The sequence below is a fragment of the Carlito syrichta genome, unplaced genomic scaffold, assembly GCF_000164805.1.
Source record: "Carlito syrichta isolate Samal-C Ts95f unplaced genomic scaffold, Tarsius_syrichta-2.0.1 Scaffold311525, whole genome shotgun sequence".
NCBI classification, from domain to species: domain Eukaryota; kingdom Metazoa; phylum Chordata; class Mammalia; order Primates; family Tarsiidae; genus Carlito; species Carlito syrichta.
In genome coordinates this window covers 1,280,228-1,298,574 of record NW_007255621.1, presented here as the reverse complement: position 1 = coordinate 1,298,574, position 18,347 = coordinate 1,280,228, and the positions used below count along the sequence as shown (strand labels likewise).

Here is an 18,347-nt window from a genome sequence, read left to right as displayed (position 1 = left end):
TTTAATACAGGAAATAACCATTTTGGGAGGGAGGAAGGAGTTTCCGAAACAATGGAAATTACTGAAGTGCTGGGACTCTTGAATAAGCATTCACATATTTATTAGTGCCAGGCCAACTTGAGTAACAAAATATAGATGCAATTGCTTACTGGACATCTCACAGGTGGATAATATAACATTCTGTAGTTTACTATATATGTTAGTAAACAGTCTCTGTTTTTCTTGTTCTTTGGTTGAAATGTGGGCCAAAAAAAAAAAAAAAAATCATTCTTACAATTATGCTGAACTGCTTTTCTTTTTTACCATTTATAATATAATTTCAAACAAAATCATGGAGGGTTGCTATGTTCAGTTCCCCTCGGGTTTAACTAAAGAGTGGTTTTAAGGATTTGTGCTGAAGTGACAGTTGACTTTTTACTACCTAGAAAGAGCTAGGTACTTGCTGATGCCAACAGGATGACATTATTCTTCTTAGCCACGTGAAAGCTCAATATAGTCTAGTCATTGCTCAAGTGGACTTTAAAGAATCACTTTCAAAAGACACCACGGCTGAAGACTGAAGAGTAATATTTATCAACATTAAATAAACACTTGGTGAAGCAGCCATAAATATTTCTTATATAAAAATAACACGAAATTAAATAGTTCAGATACACAGACACCACTGAGTACACTTCCACTGTTGTCAAAGTCGTCTGTAAACACCACCTCACACGGAATACAAGAGCAGCTTCTACCCCAGCTCTGGGTTCACAACATGGATGCCCTGTACAAAGGGAAGATTTCTCCACAGCCCTCCCACCTCCCTCCCCTCCCTCTCCCCTCACATCCCCAGCAAAGGAAAAGAAGGAACCCTAACAACTACAGCAGCAACAACAAGGACAAGACAGTAGCACCCCACCCCACCCCAAAGAAAACACGTAACGGTTTTGGTCAATTTAAAGAATGATGCAAAATTATTCTTATTCTTTCCAAAAAGTAAGAAAATCAGTTCGAAGTGTTACTTCTCAAAGCATAAGTCTTTCTTCAGAGGACATGTGACTTCCTAAGCCCCACCTATTTTGGGGTGAAGTTTAGACAATGAACACCAGAAATCACTGCCACAGTGATGCAAGCCCTATTTTCCTTAGGAAGGTGCCAGGTAGCAAGAATCAAATACAACATTCTCCCTCATCCTCCCTCACAATGTTTCTTTTGCTTTGCCATATATATATTTATGTATATATATATGTACATGTATATTATATTGCTGTGTATGACATTCAAACGTGACACTATAATTGAGTTTCAAGCAGGTTAGATAGCAAAAATTTTGTTTTGAAACATTCAGATTTAGATGATTAAATTCAAACGTGTGGATGTGGTTCGCCTTTTGAGCTCGGAGGGGCCCCAATTTAGCTCTGTGGAGAGAGGTATCAACAAAGGAGACCGCTACACTCAGAGGCTAGTCAAGCCACCATGCCTGACAGACACAAGCCTGTAAACTCTGCACAGACCTACTGGGAAGGCCTGGCTGCTCTCTGCTAAATATTCTTCAAGGGTGACTTGTGGAAAACAGCCCCAGATTCAAAAACATTCAACTGGGCTTATTTCACTTTTAGGTTGTATTAGGATCCTAGAAACCTTCAGTTACCAAAGTACTGAAAGCATATATTGCAGGAATTGTTTGCCAGTTCTGTGTTTCCCATTATTTTATATACACTATGTGTGTGCGTGCAGAACTCACACATATATATATGTATATGCTTATGTATTTTTATTGGTACGAAACTTGAACTGCACAAAACAGTACTTTGCAAGAATCAAGAATCAAGTCCACAAATAGAGTTGAACAACACACCAGAGAGAAGACAGGAAGCTCTACTGGGACACGAAGATTCCGCTTTTGCAACATATGAAAGAATATCAGAACCACAGATTCGCTAGCCTGCTGTGTCTGTCGCCTGTGGGGTCTGGATCACGCTTTGGGGATCCTTGCGGAGAACGTGACAATGGGACTGGCTTCGCTCACCAGAGGTTTCAAAGCTGACGGGAATTAAAAAACCCAGGCAGATCAATTTGGGTGTATAATTGCTGTGAAGCAATCAATGTATATTCTTTTCCTCTTTAAGAAAAAAAAAATAACAAAGTCCATTTTGGAATAAATTTCTTTATACTCAGTAGTATGCTTTTTTGTTTTTGCTGAATTGGTATTTGACTTTTTATATTAAAATGGGTTTATTCAATGGATCAGTAAACAGCTTCTTTCACATCTGGCTGATAAGACCCTTTTTATGGTCACCAGAAATCACCCCCACCCTCAGCTTCCTCCTCCTAAGGTCTGTGGGTTGACGTGTGCGCTTTGTCACTACATTGATCAAACCTCAGCCTACAAGGCCTGCTCCGGCACACGCTTGTGAAAAATGACCGACTGTCTTTGCTGGTACTGCTGCTTGCGCCTCTTTTTTTTGTCACATTGGCACAGCAGCAGCATCTTGAAAGTGGTTCTGAATGTTTTGTTGCACAGGGCATAGCACACGGGGTTCACGGTGCTGTTGATGTAGCACAGCCAGTAGCCCAGATTCCAAAAGGCTTTGGGGATACAGCTGTCGCAAAAGGTGTTCACCAGAACCATGATGTTATACGGTGTCCAGGTGATAATGAAGGCAAGCAGGATGGCGCTGAGGGTCTGGGCCGCTTTCTTCTCCTTGACGAGGGACATCCTCTTCCGCTTAGTGATCTGACTTCTGGTCTTCAGAGCGAACCTCTTCGCCAGGGTGGCTTCCTTGAAGGACAGAGGTAGAGTGGCCGTGGTCTTACCCACCGAGGAGTTGACCTCAGAAGTCTTGGCGGTGTCCACGGCTGACTCTAGCTGGATGGGAAGCTTGGAGAAGCTTTTTGGAAAACTGCCCCCGTCGTCCACGCTCTTTTGGGCCTGCAGCTTATTGGCTTTCCTGTCCAAGTCCACCATCCCCAGCGCCTCCTCGGGTACCTGCAGGTTGTCGGAAGAGGGCAGCTTGGTGGAGTTAAGGATGGTACTGTGACCCGGGAGCTTGAGCACAATGGAGTAGATGGCTCTCGTCTCGGAAGCAATGTCCTCCTCGTCAGAGGAGGCGGAGTTCTCCAGGGAGGCAGCAGCGTCGTTGTTGTTCCAGCTGTCGCTGCTGCTGTGGTCTTGATCCACCTGCTCAGCGCTGCTGGGCTTCCAGCTCTTGGTTGTGAACCAGAAGTGGCAGCGGCCGTATTTCTTCCTGGTGGAGCGTTTCACGCTTTGCTGCTGAAGTTCATAACTGCTGCAGCTTCGAGAGCTGCCCGTGGGGTGGACAAAGTTTTCTGCTTCGGCCTCTGTCCCAGAGGCCTGCAGCCCAGCAAGCTCTTTGGTACGTTTTTCAGTTTCCTTATAGATCCTCCAGTATAAAATCGTCATGATGGTGACAGGCATATAAAAAGCAGCAATGGCCGTGCCAAAGGTAATGGTGGGCTCGCTGAGGAACTGAATGAAACACTCCCCTGGGGGCACAGTTCTCTTCCCAACAAAATACTGCCAGAATAAGATGGCGGGAGCCCAAAGGACAAAGGAGATGACCCAAGCCAGACCGATCATCACCCCGGCTCTTTTTGTTGTTCGTTTGGCTCGGTAGGTGAGAGGCCTCGTGATGGAAAAGTACCTGTCAAAGCTAATGACTAGAAGATTCATGACGGAGGCATTGCTGGCCACATAGTCAATGGCAAGCCAGAGGTCGCAAGCCAAGTTCCCCAAAGCCCATCGGTTCATGATGATGTAGGTCGTAAACAGATTCATCGAAATGACCCCGATAATCAGATCGGCACAGGCCAGGCTTAAGAGGAAGTAGTTGTTGACTGTCTTTAGCTGCTTGTTCACCTTAAAGGACACTATTACTAGGATGTTACCGATGATGGTCACCAACGCCAGGATGCCCGTTAAGAATGCAATGAAGACCACTTGCCAGATGGTATGACCTCCCAGAGGGTCATTGGTGGTACCATTTGGGTAGGAGAAATTCCCAGCTGCTCGCGAAACATTGTAGCTGCCAAAATGAGTGACTGTTCCTGGGGGCAGCCCTGCATCTGAGGGGCCATGTATCCAGGAAGAGCTGATGTTTGGAAACAAAGGCGAGGTTGTACTGTTATTGTGCAAGGTCATTGTGACTCTCTGACATAGTCTAGGAAAAAAAAAGAGACAAGGTGGAGTTAGGAAAATTCTGCCTTCATCTGTTTGTTCTTTGCATTATATACATTAAAAGGCACGGGGGCCTATCTAGGATGATGAATCTCTAAGGAGTCAAATATCATCAAGCTCATTTTCTTTTTTTCTTTTTTTTTGAGTCGGAGTCTCACTCTGTCACCCAGGCTGAACTGCAGTGACATGCTCCCAACCACCGCAGCCTCAACCTGTTGGGCTCTGATGATCCTTCCGCCTCAGCCTTCCGAGTAGCTGGAACTACAGGCATGTGCTACCACACCTGGTTAGTTTTTAATTTATTATAGAGACAGGTCTCACCAAATTGCCCGGACGGGTCTCGAACCCGCGGGCTCAGGTAATGCTCTCGCCTCGGCCTCCCAAAGTGCTGGGATTATAGGCTGAGCCACCGAACCTGGCCTAAGTTCATTTTCTTACTTTTTTTTTAAGTTGGGGTCTCACTCTGTTGCCCATGTTGGAGTACAGTGGCCATGATCACGACTTACCACATCCTCGACCTCCTGCGCTTCCTGAGTAGCAGGGACTACAGGTAGGCACAGCCAGGTTTGGATAATTTTTTTTTTTTTGGTAGAAATGAGGTCTATGTTGCCTAGGCTGGTCTTGAGCCCCTGTGCTCAAGCAATCCTCTGCCTTGGCCTTCCAAAGTGCTAGGATTATAGGCATGAGCCACTACGCTTGGCCTGTTTTCTTATTTTAAATGGGTAGAGTCTAGGGCAGACATAGATTGACTTGTTTGAGACAGTATAATTAGTGGCATGCATTGAACATTGTGCTTTTCCCCACATTTTTTACATTTCTAAATATACTCCATCTAATGCTGTTATTAAACAGAATCATTCTTACTTCTCCTGTTTTATAAAGGGGAAGATATTAGACACTTATATGGTATTTATCCAACATAGCTTTGTCATCATGCTACTTGATAAATTCACTTGATTTGTGTTTTCTCCATCTGGGCATCTACTTGTCCAAGGCTTCAGACACAAGCAACTTATAAAGTGATATCATCCATTCAAGCCTCACTGAAATGAGCAATGCCAACCTGGAGCAAGGGATAACAGGTGTAGATCAATCCATATTATATTGTCTGTTTCATACACAGATAGAAAAAGTAATGTACTGGTTCTTTAAAGCAACTGGTGACATGATTGTCTACAAGGCAATATCTTCTGCTTGATAACAGAAGATACTGCAGAATATTTATCAGAATGTTTTAAATGGATCATACCTGTTTTAAATGTTTTTAGTATATAGATGTTTTAACTCCAAAGATGAAGTATTTTAGCATGTCACATATACATGCATAAACACACATGTACACATGCCTGTATAGTTGCATATAAATTATTGCAGAAACTGCAACTGGTGCTTTCAAACACTTGATACCAAAGTACATAAGCAACTAAGAACCATTATAGTTAAGGTGTCACCAGTAATAACCCCCTGGTGTCCCTGACAGCTTTGGTTGTGACCTGTACCATCCTATCAGAATCTCCAGGGTTGTCCTCTAGGGCACTATTGGCTCGGGAATTCTCACATCACCAACCACTATGGACTAGATCATTATTCCTCAATGAGTATCATGCTATGAATTCAAAGTTTGACCATAATACCAAAAATCTATGAGTACACTTCTGTTGTGTTTATGCTTTTGGTTAAAAAATTCCTCAACTATAAACGGTTACCAATAAATATATATACACATGTGCATCACAAGAGTCCTAAATTAGACCCTGAGGCTTGCATGTCAGAGTAGTTAAGAGTATCTCTCAAAAGAATGCAGTCAGGTTCATACAGAGACTTCTGGGAAAACTTTCTGGTATAGCTGGAAAGACCATGGTGTCAAAAAGGCCTAGGTTCAAATCTCATTTTGACAACTTACTGGAGGTAGGATCTTCGATATTATAGTTTCAATTTCCTCATCAAAAAAGGAAAATGATAATTTTCTGTATAATGGAATGAATTGCTGCTGAATTTCTCCCAGAATTCAATGATAAGTGATCAAAGAAGTTTGGTTTCTCATTAAAATGCTTTACTATATCACATTCTTATAACAGGCACAGAGTAGCTACTATATAAGTAACTTATATAGTATATATAAGTTACTTATATAGTAGCTACTGGCACAGAGTAGCTACTATATAAGTAACTATAATAATTATTATTCTTTTTATTGAACAATGAACTCATTTTGCTTTGGCTGCCAGGATGCTAAGACCTAAATTCAGTGCAATAATAAATATTAGTAGAAAAACATTGGACATTTACTTCACAGTACACATTGTGTAAATGTATCATATGAATTATCTCATTTAATCCTTAAACAACCACATTTTACAGGAAAGGAAGACACAGAGAGTCAAATAATTTTTTCAATGATTTGAGCTAACAAATAAGGGTAGGAAGAGGTAGAAAGTCACATCCAGACAATCCGAGCCCCCAGCCTCCGTGTCTAACTGTGAGGTTACACTGGCCCTCCATCAGCTCATTACAGGCATCCTGTACAACTACCCCTTCTAACTAGTTAAAAAATCATCATACACCTCCTCAAGGTGGAGCTGATGTGCACTGGAAAATTAATGAGATACTCTTAATCACCAAAAAAATTGACAAAAATGCAAATGATTTGCATGCAAACATACAAATAAATTTATCCAGTGTTGACAGCAATGTGAGGAAAATAGTTTTCATTGTCTTGAGTTGTAGCATAAATTTGTGAACCAGGCCGGGCTTGGTGGCTCAGCCTGTAATCCCAGCACTTTGGGAGGCCAAGACGAGTAGATTTCCTGAGCTCGCGGGTTCGAGACCAGCTTGAACAACTTGGTAAAACCTCATCTCTATAATAAATAAAAACTTAGCTGGGAGTGGTAGTTCACGCCTGGTAGTTACAGCTCCTTGGAATGCTGAAGCGGAAGGATCACCGAAGCCCAGCAGGTCGATGCTGGTGTGGCCGTGAGCGTGCCACTGCACTCCAGCATGGGTGACAGAGTGAGACTCCAACTCAAAAAAAAAAAAAAAAAATCAGTGAACCATTTGAAAGGTGATTTGACACATCAGTCTAAAGTGCCCAAATCATAATCTCAGGAGCTGTCTGACTCAGTGTCTGTCTGTGTGTGTGTGTGTGTGTGTGTGTGTGTAGTATATATATAAGTAATACCTACATTGTTAGACAAAAACACTCACACATACACACACATATATAAACATACATATATTAACTTTAGTACTTTTTGAAATAATAAAATGTTGTTAACAGTCTAAATATTTTAATATAATACTTGATTATGTATGAATCTAAAATATTATAATAATCTAACACTATTTTCCCACAGATAAAATCTTCATTGCACCCATTTCTTTCTTTTTTTTGTTTTTGTTTTTTGAGTTGGAGTCTCACTGTCGCCCAGACTGGAGTGTAGTGGCACACACTCACGGTCACCCCAGCATCATCCTGCTGGGCTCCAGCGATCCTGCCACCTCAGCCTTCCAATCAGCCGGAACAACAGGGACGTGCCACCACACCCAGCTAGTTTTTTATTTATTGTAGAAACGAAATCTGGTCAAGTTGCCCAGGTGGGTCTCGAACCTGTGGACACAGGCAATCCACTCACCTTGGCCTCCCAAAGTGCTGGGATTACAGGCTAAGCCACCGAGCCCGGCCTATTGCACCCATTTCTTTCTTTTTTCTTTTTTGAGTTGGAGTCTCACTCTGTCACCCAGACTGGAGTGCAGTGGCACGCTCCTGGCCACCACAGCCTCGACCTGCTGGGCTCCGGCAACCCTTCCGCCTCGGCCTTTCCAGTAGCCAGAATTACAGGCATGCACTACCACGCCTGGCTGGTTTTTTGATTTATTGTAGAGATGAGGTCTCGCTGCCCAGGCGGGTCTCGAACCCACGGGCTCAGGCAATCCACTCACCTCAGCCTCCCAAAGGCGTGGGATTACAGGCTGAGCCACCGAGCCCGGCTGCACCCATTTCTAATGACAGAGAACTGATGGATTTTTTTCTCCTTCCCTTTTTTTCTTTGCTTCTTTGGGTTTTACTAGGTGGCAGTAACTCATCCTTTTCTCTAGCTCCCCCTCACTGAAGACTGTCTGTGTTTGGGAAGTGTGGCATGCTGTCTGGAGCACTTGATTACATTTATGGCTCCTTCCAAGATTCATCTATAGAAGACTCATCTGCTTGCTCTTCTTCCACCCAGATCCCACCTTATGACAGTTCTGAAGATGTTTGCCTGTTTGCTCTCCACTGACCCTGCCACCATGTAGATGACCAAGAACAGATGTGTACTTAGTCAATCAGACAGTTCAGGTCGATGCCCTATCTCTGATCATTAGTAGCAACTATCATTACTACTGGTCTACTGGGGAGTATAGCTGTCTCTTGAATGTCCTCTATCCCATATGCTGATTAGGGTTAGGGTTAGGGTTAGGGCATTCTGGTCCTCTTTATATGATCACCCTTATTCACGCATTTCTCATGTTCTAGCACCAGACCTATGCCTATTTCTTACATATGCCCTGAAGAACCTTTGTCTTGAAAGAACCATCTCTTTCACTCCCAAGATGTCTGGACATAGCAGCTAAGTTTCCTCGTCCACTGCTTGGGTGGTGTTACAGGCTTTTAAAAATCTTCCCTTTGCCACTCCAGCCCTTTGGGTCTCACAGAAACTTCTACAGCACCTTTAAAAACTCTTAGCCATTAAAACACTCTCTTAGTCTCTGTTTTCATGTCCCATGGGGATTGACTGGGTTCTGTAGCCTTGTTTTCAGGACTTATGCCATGCTGATTTTATGGTAAATAAATATAATGCCCAAGAACCCCAATACCTCATATTTGTACTTATGATACATCTATCATTATTATTATTATTATTTGCTTGTCACTGCCATGCAGTGAGTGTCTGTTATTTATTATTTGTCTTTCCTTCAGCCGTTCTTTTGGTAACAGCTTGTCACCCATAGTACGTATTTTGGGACAGGTATCCATCATATAGTCCTGACTCCTGTACCACGGTAATCGACTTGAAGAAGACCCAAACAGGAGGATCAATCTGGAGAATTGATATGGATGCTGGGAAGAGAGAGATTCTCTTGTCTCGCTGGAAAGAGAGAAATTCTCTCGTCTTTGGGATTTCTAGGTGCTGGTCACCCTGTCTGCAACCAGGTGGAAAGTCAAAGAAGTAAGCAAACACAGAGGAAAGATCTGGGGGCAGGAGGGAAATGGGAGAGAGTGCAGGAAACAGAGACAACATGGTGATAAGGTCCTTGGAACCCTGGATCTAGCCACTCTTGAAGTCAATGCCACCTCCTTGACCTAGCAAGTTATGTGAGCCAATACTTTTCCTTTCTTGCCTGGGACACCTGAGATGGTTTCTTCACCCACGACTGAAAAGGTTCCGATGAACATTTTCTGTCATTGTCAACACTGAATTTGCTCACTGAACCACTGCTAGCTTTAGGTTACGGTGGTTGGTGCTGTGGAATTCAGTAAGGCACAGCCTCTACCCTCTATGAACCCATCCCAGGTGAAAGATGGGACATAAATAATATTTTTTTTGGAGTTGGGTTCTCATTCTGTTGCCCAGGCTGGAATGCAGTGGCATGGTAATATCTTGCTTCAGCCTTGATCTCCAGGGTTTAGGCAATCTTTTCATCTGAGCCTCCTGAGTAGCCAGGACTATGGGCATGTACCAGCACTCCTGGTTAATTTTTAATTTTTTATTTTTGTAGACATGAGGTCTTGCTATGTTGCCTAGACTGGTCTCAAACTCCTGGACTCAAGCAATCCTCTGGCCTTGGCCTCCCAAAGTGCTGGGGTTACAGGTGTGAGCCACCACACCTGGTCAAATAAAATATTTTAAAAAGCACAAAGTTACTTGGGCAATATAAAATTGCTCCTTGGGGATAAGCACAGCATGCTGGAACAAATTAAATGGCAACTTCATTTTCTCAGTTGACCTACATTATCAAAGAATATAAGAAAGAATTTTAAAAATCAGCCTAAGGTCAATTTCATCCTGTGAGTCTGTAGAGCACCACAAAATGAATAGTATTTTAGTCTAATTACATTTTGTTGAAATATAGAAGCTAAATAAGAATTAAGGAAAGACATGTATAGGTAAGTCTAGCTCTCTCTACATCAGGTTCATTAAATACCTGTTCTGGTTCTAGGAACTTCTTGGCTAATCATTAGAAAACCTTGAATCACAAACTGCCAGGCAGGTGATCTTTGATCTGTGTTATCTGGCATCTTTACCAGTGGCTATCATTCTTCGTATAATTCAACATTAATTCAATACCCAATACCTTTTTGAAATCCTCAGATATATGCTTTTCCTTAGTTTAAAAACTTTCTAATATCTTTCCATCATGCAATGGATACAGATCATGAGCTGAGCAAAAAATGTAAAATTATAAAAGAAGCATTAAAAATAAATGGGGCTGGACACAGTGACTCATGGTTATGATCCCAGCATTTTGGGTAGTGGGGGTGGGAGGATTGCTTGAGGTCAAGACTTCAAGACCAGTCTGCATGACATAGCAAGGTTCCTGTCTCTACAAAAATAAAGAAAAATTAGCTGGGTGTATGTGGTAGCACACAGCTATAGTTCTAGCTACTGAGAAGGGTAGGGGGTTCACCTGAGTGCAGGAGTTTGAGGCTGCAGTGAGATATGATTGCACACTGTACTCCAGCCTGTTTCAAAAAACAAAACAAAACAAAACCCCAAAACCATAGTCATTTGATTACTCATGTTATACAATGTCTAAATGATGATAGTTAGTAAGTTAATAGTTAATAACCATGGCAGTCCTGATGCCCACATTTGGGTTTCTTTATAATCACCTCACATATGAAAGCAGCAAGAAAGAAGTGAATGTGGTACATGAACACAACTTTGAGGAAATTAAAGTTCTTTGAACAGGAAGTGGAAGTTAAAAGCAAACTGCATCGCTAAAACCCATTATGACTTGGAGCCATGAAGAGAGAAATATCTAGGAAACTGTGGGCACTCATCTGATGCTATGATGTGATGAGACACAGAAATACCACTCTTTTAACAAATATGATGTTCTCGTCATCACTAATAATTTTTCACTAGAAAGCAGCACAACACAGTTGAAAAGCCATGGTCTTTGGAGTCTAGCTGATTTGGGTTTAAGTTTTGGGTTGGCCAAGAAGGTACGCAAACTTAGCAAATTGCCTGACTACTCAAAGACCACATTTCTTTATTTATAAAACTAGAATAGTAAAACTACTCTGTGGATTATGGAGAGGGTAAGAAGCAGTATAGTGTGGGAGGTTAATACTCTGAAGTATCAGTGGGTATCTTGCCTCTCTTCTCTCAGTGCCACAAATCCTCATGTCCTTAGGGTTGTGTTGTTACTGCAGAAACACAGGGAGAAAGGAACCAGTTGTACCCAATTTTTGCTTCTTAAAGTAGTCTTTAAATCTTTTGCTAGAGTGGAGGGCTTTAAAGATAAGGTCTTTTGAGTTGCAAACACTTGGTATTATATTTTGAGCATCAAAGTATGGACACTGACCTAATCACTAGGCAAAGAAGAAAGATCTCCCCAGCCTTATCCATTCTAAAAGAATTGATACAAGCACTCTGAAAGGTGATTTGACAGTATTGATTAACACTGAAAGGTATACACACCATGAACTAACAATTTAACTGCCAGGCATCTACCCTCTAGAGATTATAGCATATATGGGTATATGTACACAACGAGACATACAAGGATGTTCACCAAAGCATTTGTTGTTATGACAAAAATGAGGAAAATCTAAAATACCATCAGTTTTTAAATTGACAAAAAGTGTGGTCATACCTAAAAAAAAAACACTATGCAGGAAAAATAAAAGCAATCAACTTTATCCACCTAATATATGTATTAACTTACACAATTCTAAAAAGACATTGTTGAGTAAGAAAAGCAAGTTTGGGGATAAAGAATACAACATGATATAATTTAGATAACAATTAAACACATACAACAATAGTATATATATTACATACTACAGATAGTGTATAACTTTATATCTTGTATACTCATATAATTAAAATTATCATAAAATGACAGAAAGATACAGGCAGATCATAGGTTAACAGTGGTATTTTGGAAGAGGAAGATAACTAAGATTGAGGGTCGGCAAAGAGGACTTCAGTTGGTATGCAATTTTCCAAATAAGAAAAAATCTAAAAGTTTCCAAGTCAGAGGGAAGCGAAAAAGATGGCTAACATGGGCAGATATTGGTGATGGCCACCAAAAAGGGCTTGCAATCTCCTCCCCCCCCCCCCCGTGGTGCTGCTTTTAAGTGGGAAAGGGTGGGAGAATAAAAATAATTCTGATAATATCGCAGATACAAGATTCCAAGGAGGTCAGTGCCCCACAACCTTGTCTGGTGTCCAGTGGTGGAACTGCTTAGAGCTCACTGGGTCACTAGGGCAGAAACTCAACAACCTGGATGCGCTTAGAAATGGATTCTTCCTTCGTCCATCCCCATACGAGAACTCAGTCGGGCTGACACCTTGACTTCTGCTCTGTGAGACCCTGAGCAGAGACCCTGGCTGTAAGACGCTAAGTTTGTGGCAATTTACTCTGCAGAATGGGGCTTTGAATGCAGCTTTAAGTGAAGTTATACAAAAATAAAATTCCTCCACTCTACTATGAATCTATATAACCAAAAAACATTCGTACCCCGTAAAGTTATTGAAATAAAACATAAAATTCCTGCTCTTGTTCACCTGAACATGATGGTTTAAAATTACCTGGAAGTGCCTAATATGCTATCTCACGCATAAGAAATCTTCCTTCTCTTCTGGGTCATAGACCCAGTTCTCTCCTCACTGCTGTAGGGGCTTTTCTCCCATTTGTTCCTCAGAGGGGACATTCACCACCTGCCAGGCCTCTTCCGAACACACTGTGTGATCTTTTTTCCACAGCCTGGAACTTTCCTGGCGCTCCCCAATCTATTCATCAAGGCTGTGTTCCGCTTCATTGAGGAAGAGAGTGTTCCTATGTGGCCAGGAGACACAGTCCCTCCCACCCACCTTCCTTCTGGTACCTGTACCTGAGACATTTCCTTTCTCCCTGGCCCCTGTACCACTGCGTTGAAATCCTCTCATTTGAAATATGGCTCTCCAGATGTTCAGCAATTCAGGTCTCATGAGTACATGGGACAACATGAGGAGAAACTGATCAGCATACCATAAGAACCACAGAAAAATGAATATCTAAAAATACTTATTAGAAATGAAAGTCGTGGACTATCTTTGTTCAGGTATATCTATTATTTCATAGGAAATATGACTCTTCCTAAGAATCAGGGTTCTAGATGAGACCCCAGTGAAACAATGATAAGCCTGGGCTAAAAGTCCTCAACTTAAGTTAATTTTTCTGACAGGAGTGTATCATTTCCATACTAATAATCTTTTCTCCTCCTGACTCAACAGTCTATATTCCATAGAGTTAGTATGTTTCGAGACAAGGGAGTTCATAGTCTATGCTCAGTGACTTGAATTACATTGGTGAGGAGCCCTGTGGGAAGTCTTTCCTTTTAGTGCTCAGGAATAAACAGGTGGTGGGAACAGAGACCTCTCTGCCAGCTTAGTGACCTTAGCCCTTTATAAGTGATCCCAGGCAGGTGTTCCAGGGAGACAGCAAGAATGAGAAGGCACAGGGTGTGGTCAGATCGGAGCCCAATAGGGGCAGGTGGCTGCTCCTTTCTGGCATCTAGGACAGGTTCCCTTCCTATCAGGTTGGTGGGACATTCAGGGCATTGCCACTGAAGTGTCCAGGCACCAGACTTCAGGCAAGAAGTGAAACACGACGTACCATTCTACCAGTGGGTATCATGAGTGCCTGTGAGGGAGGGATGCATGGATTCTGGGAGGAGGGGCCTATCCTTTCACGGGTTGGTTACATCTGTGTGTATATAGGTGAGTTCTCAAATTCATCTCTGGGTGTATGAGTGTAGTATATTTTTTTCCAGGCTATTTTGCTTTATTTCATTTAGAAGCACACACAGAATTGATCCACTAATTCTAAAATGCAAGAGCCAATTAGTGAGGCAATAGGAGAATCAAAAAAAGAAAAAAACATACATCCAATCGAATAGGACATATCAGAACACATTCCACATAATGACAACAAATAGCGCTTCATTAAACTCTTACTTAACATACCCACATATGTAATTATGCTTATGGTCATGATGCACAAGCAATGTATTTTGTGCCCAGTAATGTTTGAAAGCCACTGCAGTGAATACTTTGACATTCTGACATCTTTTATTAATATTTAAAAGACAAGGGTGAAATAGATAATGGATAAAAACAAATTTGAGAGTTCCCAGTTTAGGAGAAATTGAAGGCTAGTTCTAGGAAATTTGCCCCCTTTTCCCTAGTTATGGAAAAAAAAAATTCTGGGATTATAAATCTGTAAAATATATAGGTAACCTTAAAATGAAAAAGTGTAAGTATTGAATGTAAAAATCATGTGAAATTTTTTTAAAAACTGCAAGACCAATATACATGTGAGGCCCTTGGGTTATTATGAATTCCAAGGAGATAAACCCACTTTCTTTCCTCTAAGCCATCCTGGAAGTACCTATTCTGGAAAAAGGATCAAGGTCCCTCAATTTTTAAACCTCCTGAACTGATTAAAAATGTATATTTTTTCATGAAATCTAAATTAATTCAATCTCCATTATTATTATTATTTTACTCATGACCAGGGAAAAACAAAATATCTTTGCAGTTTGCAGTCATGATTTTTTTGAAGACCAACTACTTAGTGCTTCTTGTCTACTCGTAATCCACTATGCATCCTTTTTGGGGGCTTGTTTTGGGTGTCTCCTTTACCACTCTCTTTGCTTCAGAGTGTCTCTGTTTTCTGAGACATTGTAATAATTCATCACAGCATTGAACAGCTAAGATCACTTCGCAAAGCTCTCTCTGTCCGGTGAATGGAAATATCACAGCCGGTCACTAGGTGGCAAAACAGACTTGGAGAACGACCTCTGCCAGCAGATGCGCCAAAGCAGATGCCCGGGTCCCCAAGCCGGTGACCGGGAACTTCGGCTTAGTTCAGTCATGCAGTCCGCGGAGGACATCAAACAGTGTCCACAAAGCCTTGTAATCAAACGTGTCTTTAAAGGGAATCAAACTTGTGAACTTAGCTCTTGGCATTCATTTCAAGCTGCAAGGGGGGAAGAAGATGTTACCTAATATGGAGCAATGGCTCTTATTGTGAACAAAACATTTCCAGAATGCCAAAACCGGAATAAAATTCCATTTAAAAAGGAGAAAGTCCGTTTTTTTTTTTAAAGGTTGACGTATCATGCTGCCTCCCCTGGTTGCTGCTGCGTTTTTTAAGTTTTTGTTTGATTTGATAACAAAATGCAGGATGCTTGGAAAAGGACTCGCATCAGTACTGCTTATGCATAGCAGTTGCGGCTGAAATAACACGGTTTTACCTCAAAAATAAAAATCTAAATTGGACGAATGTTTATTTGCATAAGCCCTCTCAAGCCTAAAACCTTTTGTTATTAGGATTTCTGGAGAATGGCATGAAGTAAAATACAAACGTGAGTTCTTTTTAAAGATGAATAAGACCCCTTCACTCAGAAAGGCGCAGACCCCCTGCCCCTGAGTTCTTCTTTTCTGACAGGTAGAGGGAAATAGTGCAGCTAAAGTATTCTGCAGAAAACCTTTATGATCTAAGATTGATTTCTTATTTTTTCAACATTCTGGAGAGGTATTATTATTTATTTTGAATGCTGTGCTTTTGTAATAGAAGCCGAAGAAAGATTCTTTTAAAGTACCAGCAGAGCTAATGCAACTGTGGAAATAATTCTGATTAAAAGTCTTCTAGTAAAAACAGTCATTTGGACTAAATATTTCTAATATGTCAGTTTGTGTTCGGGAAGGACACCTGGTAAAGAAAGTTCTTTTGGCTTTAATATTTATGCTTTTATGATTAAGTTAGACGCATGATGATTTTTTTCAAGGTCCATATTTATCAAAGTATTTATTTTTATATCTGGACACATTCTACACATCTGATTTCCTTTCTGACTGTAGCCTATTTTTGCACACCTCAATGCATACATGTAGAGACAACTGTATGTCTGCAGAGAGGGCAGACGCGCCGTGGGAGGCAAGCATTCAACAGCTAACAAGTCGTAGCATGTTAGGGTCAGAAAACGTGCTCGATTCTGCCACGTGGACAAATCGCCTTAGCACTCTGATCCTGCTTCCTCATCTATAAAATGGGGATTATAATACTTGAGGATTAGATAGAATGTGTATAAAGCACCCAGTAGAGCCTGGCTGGTCCACAATAGTTTCTCAAAAATGGTGAGAGTAACTTAATACTTTTCTGTGACTGGTGGATTGTATGAACACGGCCCTTTCACTCTCACAAGAGCGAGCATTTGTCGAGTAAATAACAGAGGTTCTCACCCCAGAGTGCCTCAGCCCTGGGGGACATCTGGGAATGTCTGAAGTCATTTTTCTTGTCACAACTTGGGGAGAATGTGCAACTTATATCTAGTGTGTAGACACAAGGAATGCTGGTAGGCATCCTGCAAGGCATGGGACAGTGCACCACAAGGAATTGTTCGGCCCAAGACGTCAGTGGTGCTGAGGTTGAGAAGCTCTGGTGTTGAGATAACAGAGACACAGAAAAATGCAGTGTTCTATTTTTTAGGGAAATTTGGAAAATTTCATGATACTTATTAACAGGGTAAGCTCTATGTCTCTTCAAGAATCAGCTCTTGGGCTTGGTGGAGTGGCTCATGCCTGTAACCCCAGCATGCTGGGAGTCTGAGGTAGGAGTATTGGAGTATTGCTTGAGTCCAGGAGTTTGAGACCAAGCCTAGGCAACATAGCACAACCTCATCTTTTCAAAAATAAAAAAAATAAAAAATTAGCTGGGCATGGAGGCACTTGCCTGTAGTCCCAGCAATTGGGGAGGCTGAGGCAAAAGGATCTTCTGAACCCAGGAGGTTGAGGCTGTGGTGAGCCGTGATCGTGCCACTGTACTCCGGTCTGGGAGACAGAGTGAGACCCCAACTCAAAAAGAAAAAAAAAAAGAGAATCAGCTCCCGCATCCCTGAAAATCACACCCTCCATCGTTCCTCCCTTCAAGGATGAATCTCATATTCGTGTGTTCAACTCTTCAATTGTTACTTCAGACAACAAATGCTGTCAAGAGCTCCCTGCAGATCCTAGACTGGAGATATAGTTCTTTGTGAGCAGGAACAACTTGCTGGTGATGCCGTCAACTGAACAAAATAATTGCAGTAAAAGGAGCGGTGTGGATGGTTAGCTTTGCTTGAGTCACTGAGGAGGCGGCAAAGAAGAGGATATTTTGTGAATTTTAAGGAATAAGACTCCAAGATGCCAAGGAGAAGACACAGTATTCCAAAGAGAGGGAAGAGCCTAGACCAAGTTCACTCCCCTGTGTTTCCGATGCTTCCTATATATCCCTGGTAGTGCACAGAACATTTCACATTGTTTCTTTCAGGACACTATAAACCCTTTGAAGGAAAAGTCCATCATCTCCTACTCCATGTTGTACCTTGACACCTATGTCATTTTTTCCCAGGACTATTGCCTCCACGATACTGTCATTGAGATCAACATAGCTATACATTGGATGGGAGAAAACTAGTGAGAGAAGAACTCAAGAAGACACAATTCAAGAAAAGGTAAAGATGGCAGGAAAGAAGACTGCATTTGAGGAGCAGTAACTTGAAGGGACCGACAGCCAAGGATTAGGGGCTGCAGAGGCAGCCATAGGGAAGGCTGATAAATGAACTGGGGCTTTCTCACAACTTCTCAGATATGGTGGCATTAGGAAAGGACTGAACCTAAAAAATAAAGAATTCAGTGGAATCCATCTTTCGGACACGCAGGAGGTATAGCTGGGAGAGGGGAGTATCTCCACATGCCCAGGCAGTTGTCAGGCAATGCTTCAGCCCCTTCCACCTCAGCAAAAGAGAGGTGAGTTCTCAGATAGGTGCTCATCTCTCCAAATGGTCATGGCCATAGTACAACTAGAGTTTCCTGAGAAAAATGAGCATATCAGGTGATACAAAAATGATTTTGTAATCACTCTTTGCAGGTCCTGA

The 18,347-nt window shown here is 41.8% G+C and overlaps 1 protein-coding gene across 1 annotated transcript in view; it reads right to left on the bottom strand.

The window, feature by feature from the left end:
* Positions 1–309: 309 nt before the first annotated feature.
* CHRM3 (cholinergic receptor muscarinic 3) overlaps positions 310–18,347 on the bottom strand; it is a 338,705-nt gene continuing 320,667 nt past the window's right edge. The window contains exon 3 of the mRNA XM_008068801.1: positions 310–4,163. Coding sequence (XP_008066992.1) covers positions 2,369–4,144 — 1,776 coding nt within the window. The 5' untranslated portion in view covers positions 4,145–4,163 and the 3' untranslated portion in view covers positions 310–2,368. The remainder of the gene's footprint in view (positions 4,164–18,347) is intronic.